Here is a 13,831-nt window from a genome sequence, read left to right on the forward strand (position 1 = left end):
GGAGGAACGTATCGCCTCCATCTTCAGGGTAGAAGAAAAAATATAAGAAATCTGCAANCCGTGAAAGCCTCAAATCTTAACAATACTAACTTCATCTCACCTTCAGACATGGTCTTTTGGAGCATGCGTTTTTTGCCACGCCGTTCCAGTCCTTGTGGTTCAAAGTCGATGAAGATTTCTTTGTACATCTTAGAGGACTTCCTCTTTGCAGGCTCCGACTGTTGTGCAGGAGTCTGCAGCGTTTCTGTTTCTGCAGGAGGTCCTGTGGTGGCCTGAGGTTGGGATATGTTGCTTGGACTGTCTGGGGGTGTGGTTACGAGGAATGGCGACCGCGGGGGTTCCTCAGACTGCGTCCGGTGCAATGGTTCATGTTCTGATCCTCGTCTCATATCGTTGTATCCGTCCATGGGGTAGTGATATGGGTAACCGGAGCCAACGCCACCAGACGACACGACGCCGAACCTTTCTCCGGCTTCTGAGTAGCTCTTCATTAGGCGACGAGTCATGTTGTTTCCGTTGGTCTGCGCCCCTTGTGATACCATACGTACCCGGTGTATGGTTCGAGGGCTCAGTGACAGGTAGTTGGGTGCTAGTGGTTTTCGTCCCAAACACACTTCCGTTTGTGTTGCCTGCGTCTTCATGGGTGCGCGTTTAACTTTTTCTGAAAGAAACGAAATATGTTAATTTGAACCTTGCACCCATTAATTGTAAAAATTAAACTAAATGATTCATATATTGACCGCCTCTGTGGTCTAGTGGTCACAGTTCCTGGCTACAGATCCAGAGGTCCGGATTCGATTCCCGGCGCTACCAGGTTTTCTGAGAAGTAGTGGGCCTGGAACGGGGCCCACTCAGCATCATGAGGATAATTGAGGAGTTATTTTAAGGAAATAGCAGTTCCGGTCTAGAAAACCAAGATTAAAGGCCGTGGTGATCCGTTGCGCTGACCACGCGACACCCTCTATCCGCTAAAGTTGGCACTAACTTTGCCGACAAGCGGCGGTCGCTCGAGATACACCATATTCTGTTTCTGAGAAACCATAAGTTTTATTGCTATGACGACAAACGGCAGTCGCTAGATCATATCCCGAGACTACAGGCTAACATGATAGCTTGGAATGTTATGCATTCCCACCTCCCTTGACGCTTATCGTGTCTTTTATGATTGCACCCGTGCTTACGAAAGAGTAATGCAAACCTTAAAAAAGGAGCTCGTAGTGGCATATGGCGCATATCTGGCAGTGTCTCCTACCAGTATATCGAGTACCAGTGAATGACAAAATTACACTTTTCATTTTATTTTATTTTTTTCCATGTTAGCCAGACTTTCACGGTTAACATCAACGCTGCACCACTGAAGGTGATGAATTTTTCGGCTCTGGAATTTCCTGAGCAGACGAAAACTGTAAGCTCTTCAGAGAAGAACCGGTATCATAGACTTGGCCGTGTTCACTCACCCATAATGACGACTTTAGGCGATTCGCCCAGCGTGGGACCGCCCTGCTGCTGTTCGCCCAGGCTCTTCTTGCCGTCGATGAGCCTCTCCTGGCTGCGGGCGACTACCACTGGCTTACCGCCCACGGCGTCGTCAAACGAGGTCAGGGTGTGGGAGCGGGCAAAGCTGACGTGCTTAGTCCGGTGTTGAGGCGGCGCATCGTGGTGGTGCGGCATGGCTGGGGGCGGTGGGGGTGGCGGCAAGTCGGGGTGCGCGGGGCATGGTCCTGCCAGAAACTCTGTGCTGTAACTCAGGTAGTGGCTGTGGGCGGGATAGCGGGCCATACAAGACCCTGGTCTTCGGGGGTAGTGGAGAACTCCATCATAGTCTCCATCCAATATGGGACGAGGCCTTTCCTGGACAGACAACAGACAGACGTGTGAGGTTAGAATGTGTGGAACTTACTTCCGCTTCGTCATACGTCGTCATGGAGTGACGCTTAAGCAATGAGGCAGACTTGATTCACATCACCTCAAATACTGTGGTGAAGTCTTTTCAGATTCTGAACAAACAAATATGTGGGCCACAACGATGAAGAAGCGGGAAGCTGTGAAAAGGCAATTATATAGAGTGAGAGAAGATGAGGAAGAAGAAAGAAGAAGGAAAGGGAGAGAAGGAAATAAGTACGACTACTTTTGAATTTGAGGTTCTCTATATGGGGAATAATGCAATTCGGATAAATCCCGAAGTTCAGGAGAAATGTATTCCCTCCATCTTCAGGGTAGAAAAGTAAGCCGCAAGCTTCTGTTGGTGTATTGCTTGTTCCACCATTTGACACTGAAGATGACGGCGTTTTATGTCCCAGAAACGTCGGACTCTCAGAAATACACGGCGTTACAACGTAGAGAACCACAACATTAACAGTCACCATTGCAAAACTTAAATTCCAAGTGTTCAAAGACTTCCACCTCTGAGGTTGGCAAGTGAATAGCCTTCAGAAAATTTGTTTCACACCAGTCTCTAATAATAGTGCCGGGTCGGGGGGGGGGGGCTCTGGAATCCAAGAAAGCAGCCCCTGGACTTCGCTGGCTCGATAACAACCCTCCTCATACAAAAACTCGTGTTAATATTGAACAAATTTTGTTTATGCCACTCAGAGATTTTGTTTCACGAAAGTTGCCGAAATGTTTCTTTACATCATTTTCACGTATGGTGGCCAGTGTCACGAAATATATCTCACGCACTTTCTTATAAGGCTTCATGTACCCTCCCCCTCCCTGGAAATAATGTATTCTCGGTGTCGGGTCGCTGGTATTCCCGTTGCTCAGAGAAGATATTGTATACCGTACAAGTAGGTAATGAATTTGCGTCACAGAGCCATAGAGGAAACTTGTGTCCTACTGAAGACCATGCACCCACCCCCCGCCATCAAATGGACTGCCCTCCTCGTAAATATCAGAGTCTAATGTGTGCTTCGAAACTGCAATTTCACCACTTTCCTCCCTTCATGGACGTAATTTCCTTAAACTGTTCTCATACCGTGGGGACTTGCTCGAGTAGAGGCAAGATGAGCGGAGATTGCAGATAAAATGACAGCAGAGGCCTCTGAGGAGGTAAATGGAAACCGAAGCGCTAAAATAGACTTGCGTTGCTATCGAAAGGTGTTGCCACACTGTGATAAGAGACCAAATTATTAAAAATTAGTTCCCTTTTTAAATATCGGGGCATAGAATTCAATAAATTCCATATTTAACAGATAATCTGATGCGAAATATGTCACCGAATGTAATGACGACGACTCTGCCGCTAGTTACAAGGTCGTTCCCTTCGTCGTCACCACCACAGACCGTGCAGAGTTACGTTGTATTATTCTTAACGTATCCCAAGATGGTCCTCATCTCTCCACTGTATAGCTGAGGCCGTCTAGGCCTCTCTATCCCCTAAGTCGGTAACGGAAGACTGTCTCTTTCCAGTTTTTCCCAATTATTTTCCCAACTTTGTCACTATCATTCTCTGAGCCGGAGTATTCCAGTTGGTACGAAATTCGTCTCCCTCTAAGAACAAGCCATTCCTCTTTTGTCCATAGGCTCGAAACCCAATCCGGAGTCCATTCGGCGTCCTCAAGAATGGATGAAGGGGGGATTCTCCTCGGGAGATAAAGTAGTTGGGACATCAAGCCGACAAATCATAGGCGTCTAGTGTCGAGGTTAAGAATGGTGAAGATATGCCTTCACTCTTATGTACGCGTTCATGGCGTCGTGTCTGATTAAACACAGACAACTTTACAGCTTTATCGTGGGTATCCTTGCGTTTGTTTAACTGCATTTCTAACTTGCAGTCACTTTAATGTCAGAATTTCTTTGGTGGTATTATCCGTGGTCAAGGTAAATGGTAAATTTGTCCCTATACTTACATAAAAGCTACGTAATGAAGGCGTGTGGCGGAGTGGGAATATAACTCCAAGCATTCTTACTCTCAGCACTAGATGGAGGTGTTTTCCGTATTTACGTTCTGAACTTCTGCTACAGCGATGTCTGCTTTGGATGTCGTCTGGGATACTGCACTAACCTGACTGATTTTTTTTTGTGTTTTTTTAGTAACTTCAGGCGAAAGCCGAGACAGCAGCTTCAAATAGGCCATGGCTGTCTCTGTCCACATTCTTCTTGACTCACATTCATTTCCATTCTCTCATCTCGATTGAGATATGACGTTTGCCTCGTGCAATTTAAACACAGTTGTTAGTTAACCTTAGAATATTAATATTACCACTAGTTTGAGTGACTATAAATTGGATTTTGGATAAGTGGATTTATTGAACATTTACAAGTCGTAATTTTTCAAATAACTATAACACTATCGCTATTTCCACATGTTACAAATCACGCCTCAGTGTCTTCACTGGACGTTTCCTTGTAACGGCATCTAACATTGACTATTCCTTTGCTTCCGACCTCAAGTCCTCTCTGAACGGTGGCTCCCTTCCAACTGCCTCCGTTACAATTGACTAACTTCCAGGCTGGCGGCCATTTCACAGCAACACCTAGTCTTCTCTTCACAGGCTGTCACTCACTTTCAGCAGAGTCATTTTTGAGAAGCCAATACATCCTCAGCTACTAAAGATATTACTAACATTTTACAGAAACACGAAGTTCATTACCGTATTCACAAAAATCTTCCACTGGTCCCTATCTTGAGCTAGATGACTCAAATCCACGTTCTCCCGCCCTGTCTCTATAAGATTACTTTTAATATTTTCTTCTCTCTTAACGCGTACTACATGCCCTGTACCTCTCGTTTTCTTTGAATTGATCATTCTAATTTTATTTGACGAGGAGTACGAGTTATGAAGCTCCTCATTATGGAGCTTTTCAGCCGTTTTCTGTTCTGTTGGACTTCGGTTCTCGAAGCGGTGGTTAGGAAGAGTTCTATTTTGTGGGACATGAAGCCACGTGGTTGGTTGAAAATAAACTGAAGAAGAAAGTCTCCTCCATCCGCAGGGTCGAGGAATCGGCCATGCAACAAACGCACTTACACACAGCTTATGTCCCAGAAAATAAAACCTTTCTGTTTTAATTCGATATGAAATGAATGGATTTTGGTAACATGGATGAAACTGATCTAGTTTCAGGGGCGTTGAGCCTATGGGCTGTATACCACACAGTTCGTTGCCCCATAATCACATATTAATGAACACAGTGTTTTTACGGCCCAGTAATTTCATGATTTGGATGCAAGGCCTCGGGCCTGAAATATGAGTCAATTGCAAACATACTGTGGCCCGGTCGTCACACGGAACCTAATCGCAGTGTAATCCAAAATAAAAATATAATCCACTTATCTACCTGGGTAAATTTGTATGACGAAATCAATACGAGTCAAGGGGCGGGGATCGACGCGGGAGGTGGGATGGACTCAGTATGTCTCTCATTTCGGAGGTTTCCTGTCACAAACAAACGCATACACACACACAAATGAGGGCCAAATATAATATTACCATAATAAAAATGCTTTGACTATAAATTTAGTCAGTTCGTACGTAACTTACTGAAGTATCGACTGAAGAGATGAAATCGTTAAGGCAGTAAATACATAAATATGCAATTAACTGACTGAGTTGATATATAAATAAGCAAGTACATACGAAATATGATGACAAATAATAGGCTAATAAATAAATGCTAATTAACTTTAATAAATTTAAAGTATAAAGTTTTCTTGTGCTTAATTATTTAAGCACTACGCCATGAAAATGCATTTTTTTTCCTTGGCACTACAGCCCCAGTGGGCCTAGGCCTAGCTCCGTGAACTTCTCCGTTCACTTCGGTTTTTCTAGATCTTACACATTCGGTAGGACTCCTTGGGCGGGTGATCAGCTCGTCGCAAGGTCTCTACCTGTACACAAACACAGAAAAACGCACACACACAAACTAAACATCCATGCCCTGAGTGGGATTCGAACCCACGATCCCGGTTTCCAAGCGAGCGAAGACAGTACATGCCTTAGACCGCTCGGCTACCGTAACCGGCCATGAATACGTATGGGGCAGTGAAATTATAGCTCCACCATTCCTGACCTCGGCACTAGATCGAGGTGAGAGGTCAGTTTCACGCCCCAGCCGCTTTACCTCCTCAGAAAGAGCCCCCGGTAATTGTCGGTAATAATTGTCGATGTACCAAGTAGACTCAGCCTTATCACATCCTAAGGATAGCAACACACGAAGAAATAGTCAATTAATGAAGAGGCATAAGAAATTACGTTCTGGGTTCATGCAGTTACAGGTTATGACATGGGTTTCCCTTTGAATCAAAGCATCGCTGACAGCGTGACATATTTGCGAGAAGTGCATCATCTGTCAGCCATACATATACGAAACTGCTAAACGTCAGTCAGTAAATAATGGGCTAGCAGTCTGTGGTTTCGGTACACATGAACAGAGAATGTTTGAGGTTTCAGATATGTTGACATGCGCACTGGTGAGTCGCATCTGTAATGTAGCAAACACCAACACTAAACGCGGGGTAACATTTCGTTGATAGGTTTCAAATACATTTGCATGACCGCGTTAGACCAAAGTAACAAAGAAAGTAGGTATGCAAATAAATAATTAACTAAATGACTGACTGATAAACCGACTAACTAAGTAACTAAGTTGAATTGTTTACTTTTTTTCCGATATACTCTTTCTATCAAAATAAGATATGATGTGAACTATGTACTCGTATAACGTCAGTCACGGTAGCCGAGCGGTCTGAGGCATGTACTGTTTTTGTTCGCTCGGAAGCCGGGATCGTGGGTTCGGATCTGTTTCCTGTGAGGTACGAACTGAATTCTTATATATTATTCTTATACACTGCCGGTCACGGTAGCCGAGCGGTCTGAGGCATGTACTGTTTTTGTTCGCTCGGAAGCCGGGATCGTGGGTTCGAATCCCACACAAGGCATGGATGTTTGGTATGTGTGTTTATTCTGGGTTTGTGTTGTCCTTTGTTTAGGTAGAGGCCTTGAGACGAGCTGATCACTCGTCCAAGGGGTCCTGCCGTCTGTAAAATGATCAAAGTGAGAAAAGAAAGAAAACATCGACACCGTAAGGTTTAAGAGGAACGGAATAAGTAAGTAAAGTGAACTGTATCTCAGCATTCACCGATGCCGCGTTAATATCACCGCATTTACGTCACAGAAAACAAGCACAAGACAACAACACAATATAGTACGACGTACCAATCCGAGACAGCATGACATATGGTTCGTCCCAAGGGCCGGAGGAAGAACTCACCATTCTCGTCGATTCTTCGTCCTCCGTCATCCACGTGTACCTCTTGGGGTCCGCGGAGGCAGCTGCAGCGTTGCAGAGAGTTCTGGGCCGGCGTCGGAAGTATGAACACTCCAGGTCGTCGTCATAGTGGCAGAACTCAGGAGGCGGTGGTGCGGGGGGCGGGTAGCGCGGCCAGCGAGGTAGAGGCGCGTAAACGGCGGCAGGGCGGCGGCAGAGTTCGTGGAGATTTTCGTCGCTGGGCACTTTGCGCTTCACACAGACAGACAGCAGGGAGTTCCGCGATTGGCATGAGCTCTCCTTCAACAGAAAGAGTTTGGCAAGTAAGGGGTTGTACAGGGTGAATATAAATTATAGCCTACGGAAACTCCGACAATAATTTAGAAACATTCTGTATAAGCACAACACCTTGTGTGGAGGAAACACCACTACTTAATACAATAAGTTCCAGTCACGATTGTATAACACCACACCTGGTGCACGCGGTAGCGTAGTTGGTTGAGGCGCTATGCTACAAGCCGGAAGGTCGTTGGTTCGATTCCCGATGAGAGCATTGCATTTTTTCAATGGACCTAATCCTTCCAGCCGCACTATGACCATAGGATCGACTCAGCCTCTAACAGAAATGAGTACCAGGAATCTTACTGGGGGTAAAGAGCGGCCGGAACGTAAGGCTGACAAATTCACCGCTATCTGTGAGCCGATTGTCTAGAAAATGTAGGAGCCTCTACATCTTACAAACCTATGGGCTTCCATGGGCTCTTACAGGGATAGCTTTACCTCTTTTTACAATACAATATCTAGTGCACAGGAAATGTTAGTCCCTAATTCCAGGAAACAGCGTCATGGCTCTATAGTCACTATATCTCGTATAGAGGGAATTCCAATTGCCAAAAAGAATGTTTGTTGGCTATACAAATGAATGCAGCTAGGCATATGGAATTTTGCATGGATGTACAGTACAATTTTGCCTCAAATATTTTACATATTTTGCATGTTAAAATTGAATAACGTGGGAAAGTAGCGAAACTTTAATATTATATCATGCTAAAGTAACACAACCGATATAAATATCGGGGGTTGTTATGTCCTCAAATAGATCGGTAAAATTTAAGATTATTTTTAATTCTTCCTAGCCTTTCTGTACAGGTGTTGTTTGAAATATCTTAAGGGAACTGGAAAGGTAAGTATAAATTCTTTCCAGGGTTTTCTTCTGTTTGTAGGAATATTTAATGTTATTTTTCTCTTTTATATGTGGGTAGATCGCAGTTGGGGATATTGTCCAATGTACTACAAGCCATAATTATGTGCATACAAGCTTAGAGTTTACGACTGACCGGCAGAGCGGCCACAGTCAGATTGCTGTTTACTAAATCACGTGATATCTATCTGCATCATTACGTCAGACTGAAGCAGGTGTCAACAGCCTCTAGATAGACCTGTCACAGCGGAAACAAAATATCAGTATTCCAGAACTGACAGTTTCACGAGATAAATTGGATACTATCAAAAAGCAACAGGGCTTCAATTGTTTGTCAGGCAGGGGTGGGCAAAATACAGCACATGGACCGAAAGTGGTCCCCAAAGACTGAGCGTTATAGACAAACAAATGTTGATGAAAAGGTCGTTCTTGAAATTTAATTTTTGATACATAATACTGGAGAACTATTACAATAAGGAAAACTTGAACGTAACGGAAATGTTGGAGTTTTGTTCTCCAGTAAGAGGGTAAATAAATTCTTACCTTTACAGACCTACTGCATACTGAAAAAAGGGGTCTTATACAAACTGAGAACATGTTAAAAATAAGTAAATAAGTACAGTTAACTTGAAAACAACATGTAAATAAAATATAAAATAAAAAAATAAAGCTATCCATATAATGGGCTGTGAAAGGCCCATCGAGACATCGAGACATCGAGGTTCCCACATTTTCTAGATAATCGACTCAGATATGGCGGTGAGATTGTCAGCCTTACGCGCCGACCGCCCTTTACCCCATAGGAATATTCCTGGTACTAATTTATGTTAGATGCTGAGTCGACCACAGGGCCATAGACGGCTGGAAGGATTAGGTCAATTGTAAAATCCAGTGACCTCATCGGGAATCTAACCCGCGACCTTCCGGCTTGTGGCATAGTGCCTCAACCAACTACGCTACCGCGTGCCCCAGCGACATGTAAATAGGATAATAAACAGCCATTGATTTGCAAGATAGAGAGACCTACTGCAATTGAGAACATGGTAGGAGCAAAGATATGACAATTAACCTGGAAACAACATGTAAAGGAGATGCATGATAGACTCTCAATATTACCGGACTTATAAAATCCCATATGTGAGAGAGACGTGTGAAGACCAAGAAGGTGATGGGAAGATGTTAAATCTGTGAACGTCGGAATGGGTTTGTAGCACGCAGTCTTTGAAATGGAAAATGATTTTTCTCTTGTACTAGCAAGTTGGTACGAAAAGAAGCAATGTTATCTCCGGACCAGGTTCAACAGATATCTACAATATCCACAGAAAACGCTTCGAAGTGTAGGACATTGTGTCAAAATTAATTATTGATAGAGTTTTTCTCTGTAGCTTATCAGACCCCTACGTAAACATTTAAAATATTTATAGTTGTATTTAAACCTTTAAACCAGAGACATATTTTCTCATGTAGTTTCCAGCGTTCATCCACTTAGAAATAAACCGCATAAAGCTGCTGCTCAATGATATCCTTCTTGCAGTACAGTGGCGTGTTAACAATTACCTTATCGTGGGTGCAGTGGCGTACACACAAGAAAATCACGAAGTACAGATGAGCCAAAATAAAAAAAACTGAAATGAAAAGACGTCCTGATGATACCACTGTCTATTCATGTGAAGGCCCCTTGCACGACAGAACCTTCTCAAATCCTGAAGAAATGGTCCGATCACCATTCCCTGTAGCGTTCTTGGGTGACGGTAAGAGAATTGCCTTCCTCGTCCTCAATGAAATAGGGGCCTAATATACCGTGTGCTGAGACGGCACTCCATACCGTCACACGTGTACTGTGTAGCGGTTTCTGGACGGTAACGTCTGGCAGCTCAAAACTAAGGAAGTGAGTTGTCTGGCGACCACTTCCCTATGAGCGGAAATAATATTCAACTATGAATAATTTTTCCTCCGGCGAGAAACCCATTTCCAACAGCAACTGCACAACATAACTTCCTTTTCACTACTGGGAACACGTGCGGCTGGAGCTATGTCCCGTCGACAAATGCACATGCGCGGGTTTCAGTACTTATTTATTTTTGCGCATACTGTACTTGGAGACGTCAATAGTTAAGGGGCAGTACAGCTGTGCTGTTGCATATCTTCCTTCAAGTATAATGGCATGCAAAGAAATAAATTTAATGTGATATGGATATAGTGGCATACAGACAAGCAATTCGCGTTGTTTTGGACAGTTCAGCTACTGCATGCTGGTGATTAAATACTGATTATGGATAACCTCCAAGTTGCGCAGTGCATGCTAACAGATATATCTATTGTAATGTTATATTTTAGCGTCCTGTTGCACTGATTTAAGTCCANTCTATTGTAGTTGGGATAGAGTGGCGTGCAGGCAGAAATACCCATATGACTCTTAGAGGTTTCAGCTGCTTGCCGATAATACATAATCGATCGCGAATATACAATAGCATAGCAAAAAACTTTTTTCATAGTTACATTGGTGTGCATATAAGAAAGTTGGTTCTTGGACAGTGTCGTTGCTTGTGGACGATAGAGCAATTGTCGCGAGTATCTCCCTTGCAGTGCAGTGGAGTGCTAACTAATCATATTATTTCAATCTGCTTACAGTAGCATGCAGGCAAGGAACTCACGTAATAGTTGGAGAGACAGAAGAAAATACGTGTATAAGAGCCTCTCGCTCGTTCTAGCACATCCAGGTACACACCTGGTGATGCAATGCTGCTCAGACATCTTCCTTGGAATACAGTGGCGTGCTGACAAATACTATAATTTTAATCTGGATGCAGTAGCATGTAGGGAAGGAACTCACGTGATAGTTGGAAAGACAGCCGAAGAGCCCAGAGCCTCTCGCTCTCTCTAGCACGTCTAGCTGTTTGCTGGTGATGCAGTACTGCTCTCGGATATCTTCCTTGGAGTACAGTGGCGTGCCTCTCTTGTTTCGCTGCAGATGCAAATCGCTGGCCACCTTGTTGCGACGCCCCATCGTCTCATCCTCGGACTCGTAACAGGGCGCGAGTTCCGGTACGATATCGGCCTGAAACGGTCAAATGAGCTACATCACAGGACGATTCAGGGTCAATTCGTCCAGGGTTTGCTCGTGGCTGCTGTGCTGTTTGCACTGTTCAGAAGTGTGTTGTGTCACATGAATTTATGCTTGTTGTGTTTGTAACGTCAATGTGGGCGCAGAACCTCCACATCAAGATAGCCAGGTGGCACAATATCTGCCCCATATAAGAGAGACGATGGGAGGACGAACACGAGCCTGCATGGTTTACGAATTTTAATTATTGGCAATCTAAAAAACTTTTAATTAGCATCAAGGAATTTTATACAATTTTTTAAAACTTACATTCCCAGGAAACTGCTGTGTTTGTGAAATGTTCTACTCTGTGTACTGTGTGTTGTAAAAAATAAATGTACGTACTTTGCGTGTAAACAAATTATGTGATAGTGGTTTCCTATTTGTAGTGATGTTTGCCCTCTGAAGATGGTCCACAGAGACCGAAACATGTAAGGGTGTTAAGTTTTTATGCAGTAAAAAACTTACAGGTCACATTGGACGGAGTGATTTACAATTTGTATCCTAACTTAACCTAACCTAACCTAACCCAAATTAACCTAAGCTAACCTAATCTAACCTAACCTACTCTAGCATAGCCTAGCCTCGGCCCGCCTCGCCCCGTTTCGCTTCGCCTCACGTCAATTACGTCAAGTCACGTCATGTCACGCCAAGTCACGTCACGTCACGTCACGTCACCTCACTTTACCTATCTTAACAGTAGGGAATGGTACCCCTCAGTTACTGATTGATGCGGACAAGTCTACTGCGCAAACCTGACCTAACGTATCTTAACCTAACCCAACCCAACCCAACCTAACCTAAACTAACCTAACCTAACTTAACTTACCCTAGCCTAGCCTCGGCTCGCCTCGCCCCGTCTCGCCTCACCCCGTCACGCCTCGCTTCACGTCAAATTACGCCAAGTCACGTCAAGTCAGGTGAAGTCACGTCAAGTCACGTCACATCACGGCAAGTCACGCTAAGTCACGTCAAGTCACGCCAAGTCACGTCACGTCACTTCACTTCAACTCACCTCACTTCACCTATCTTAACAGCAGGGAAATCTTACTTCTCAGTTACTGACTGATTCGCACAAGTCTACTGCGCAAACCAAAGCTAACCAAAATTAACACAACCTAACTTAACCTAAACTAACCTAACATAACCTACTCTAGCCTACCCTAGCCTCGGATCGCCTATCACCGTTTCGCTTTGCCTCACGTCAAGTCACGTCATGTTACGCCAAGTCAGGTCAAGTCACGCCAACTCACGCAAAGTCAGGTCAAGTCGCGTCAAATCACGTCAAGTCACGCTAAGTAACGCCACGCCACGTCAAATCACGTCACGTCACGTCACCTCACTTCACCTATCTTAAGAGCAGGGAAATCTTATTTCTCAGTTACTGATTGTGCGCACAAGGTTACTGCGCAAACCTGACCTACCGTATCTTAACCTAACCTAACCTAACCTAAACTAACCTAAACTAACCTAACCTAACCTAACCTAACCTACCCTACCCTAGCCTCGGCTCGCCTCGCCCCGTCCCGCCTCGCCTCACGTCAAATTACGCCAAGTCACGTCAAGTCAGGTGAAGTAACGCCAAGTCACGTCAAGTTACGTCACATCACGGCAAGTCACGCTAAGTCACGCCAAGTCACGTCACCTCACTTCACTTCAACTCACCTCACATCACCTATCTTAACAGCAGGGAAACCTTACTTCTCAGTTACTGATTGATGCGCACAAGTCAACTGCGCAAACCAATGCTAAACAAAATTAACACAACCTAACTTAACCTAAACTAACCTAACCTACTCTAGCCTACCCTAGCCTCGGATCGCCTAGCAACGTTTCGCTTCGCCTCACGTCAAGTCACGTCATGTCATGCCAAGTCAGGTCAAGTCACGCCAACTCACGCAAAGTCAGGTCAAGTCGCGTCAAGACACGCTAAGTCACGTCAAGTCACGCCAAGTCACGTCACTTCACTTCAACTCACCTCACTTCACCTATCTTAACAGCAGGGATATCTTACTTCTCACTTACTGATTGATGCGCACAAGTCTACTGAGCAAACCCGACCTACCGTATCTTAACCTAACCTAACCTAACCTAACCTAACCTAACTTAACCTAAACTAGCCTCGGCTCGCCCCGCCCCGTCTCGCCTCGCCTCACGTCAAATTACACCAAGTCAAGTCAAGTCAGGTGAAGTCACGCCAAGTCACGCTAAGTCACGCCAAGTCACGCTAAGTCACGCCAAGTCACGCTAAGTCACGCCAAGTCACGTCACGTCACGTCACGTCACTTCACTTCAACTCACCTCACGTCAGCTACCTTAAC

At 44.6% G+C, this 13,831-nt stretch overlaps 1 protein-coding gene across 15 annotated transcripts in view; it reads right to left on the minus strand.

Annotated features, from left to right (window-relative positions):
• LOC111864256 (serine/arginine repetitive matrix protein 2) overlaps window positions 1-13,831 on the minus strand; it is a 389,125-nt gene that overhangs the window by 58,224 nt on the left and 317,070 nt on the right. For all 15 annotated transcript variants that reach the window (XR_002842763.2, XR_002842762.2, XM_023851362.2 and 12 more), the window contains 4 exons: window positions 11,241-11,465; window positions 7,210-7,506; window positions 1,458-1,851; window positions 101-661 (listed from right to left, as the gene is read on the minus strand). Coding sequence is in view for 13 of the 15 variants with exons in the window: in XM_023851362.2 (XP_023707130.1) it covers window positions 101-661; window positions 1,458-1,851; window positions 7,210-7,506; window positions 11,241-11,465 (1,477 nt within the window). In the remaining 2 variants the exon portion in view is untranslated. The remainder of the gene's footprint in view (window positions 1-100; window positions 662-1,457; window positions 1,852-7,209; window positions 7,507-11,240; window positions 11,466-13,831) is intronic.

Source organism: Cryptotermes secundus, unplaced genomic scaffold (assembly GCF_002891405.2).
Source record: "Cryptotermes secundus unplaced genomic scaffold, Csec_1.0 scaffold29, whole genome shotgun sequence".
Classification (NCBI taxonomy): domain Eukaryota; kingdom Metazoa; phylum Arthropoda; class Insecta; order Blattodea; family Kalotermitidae; genus Cryptotermes; species Cryptotermes secundus.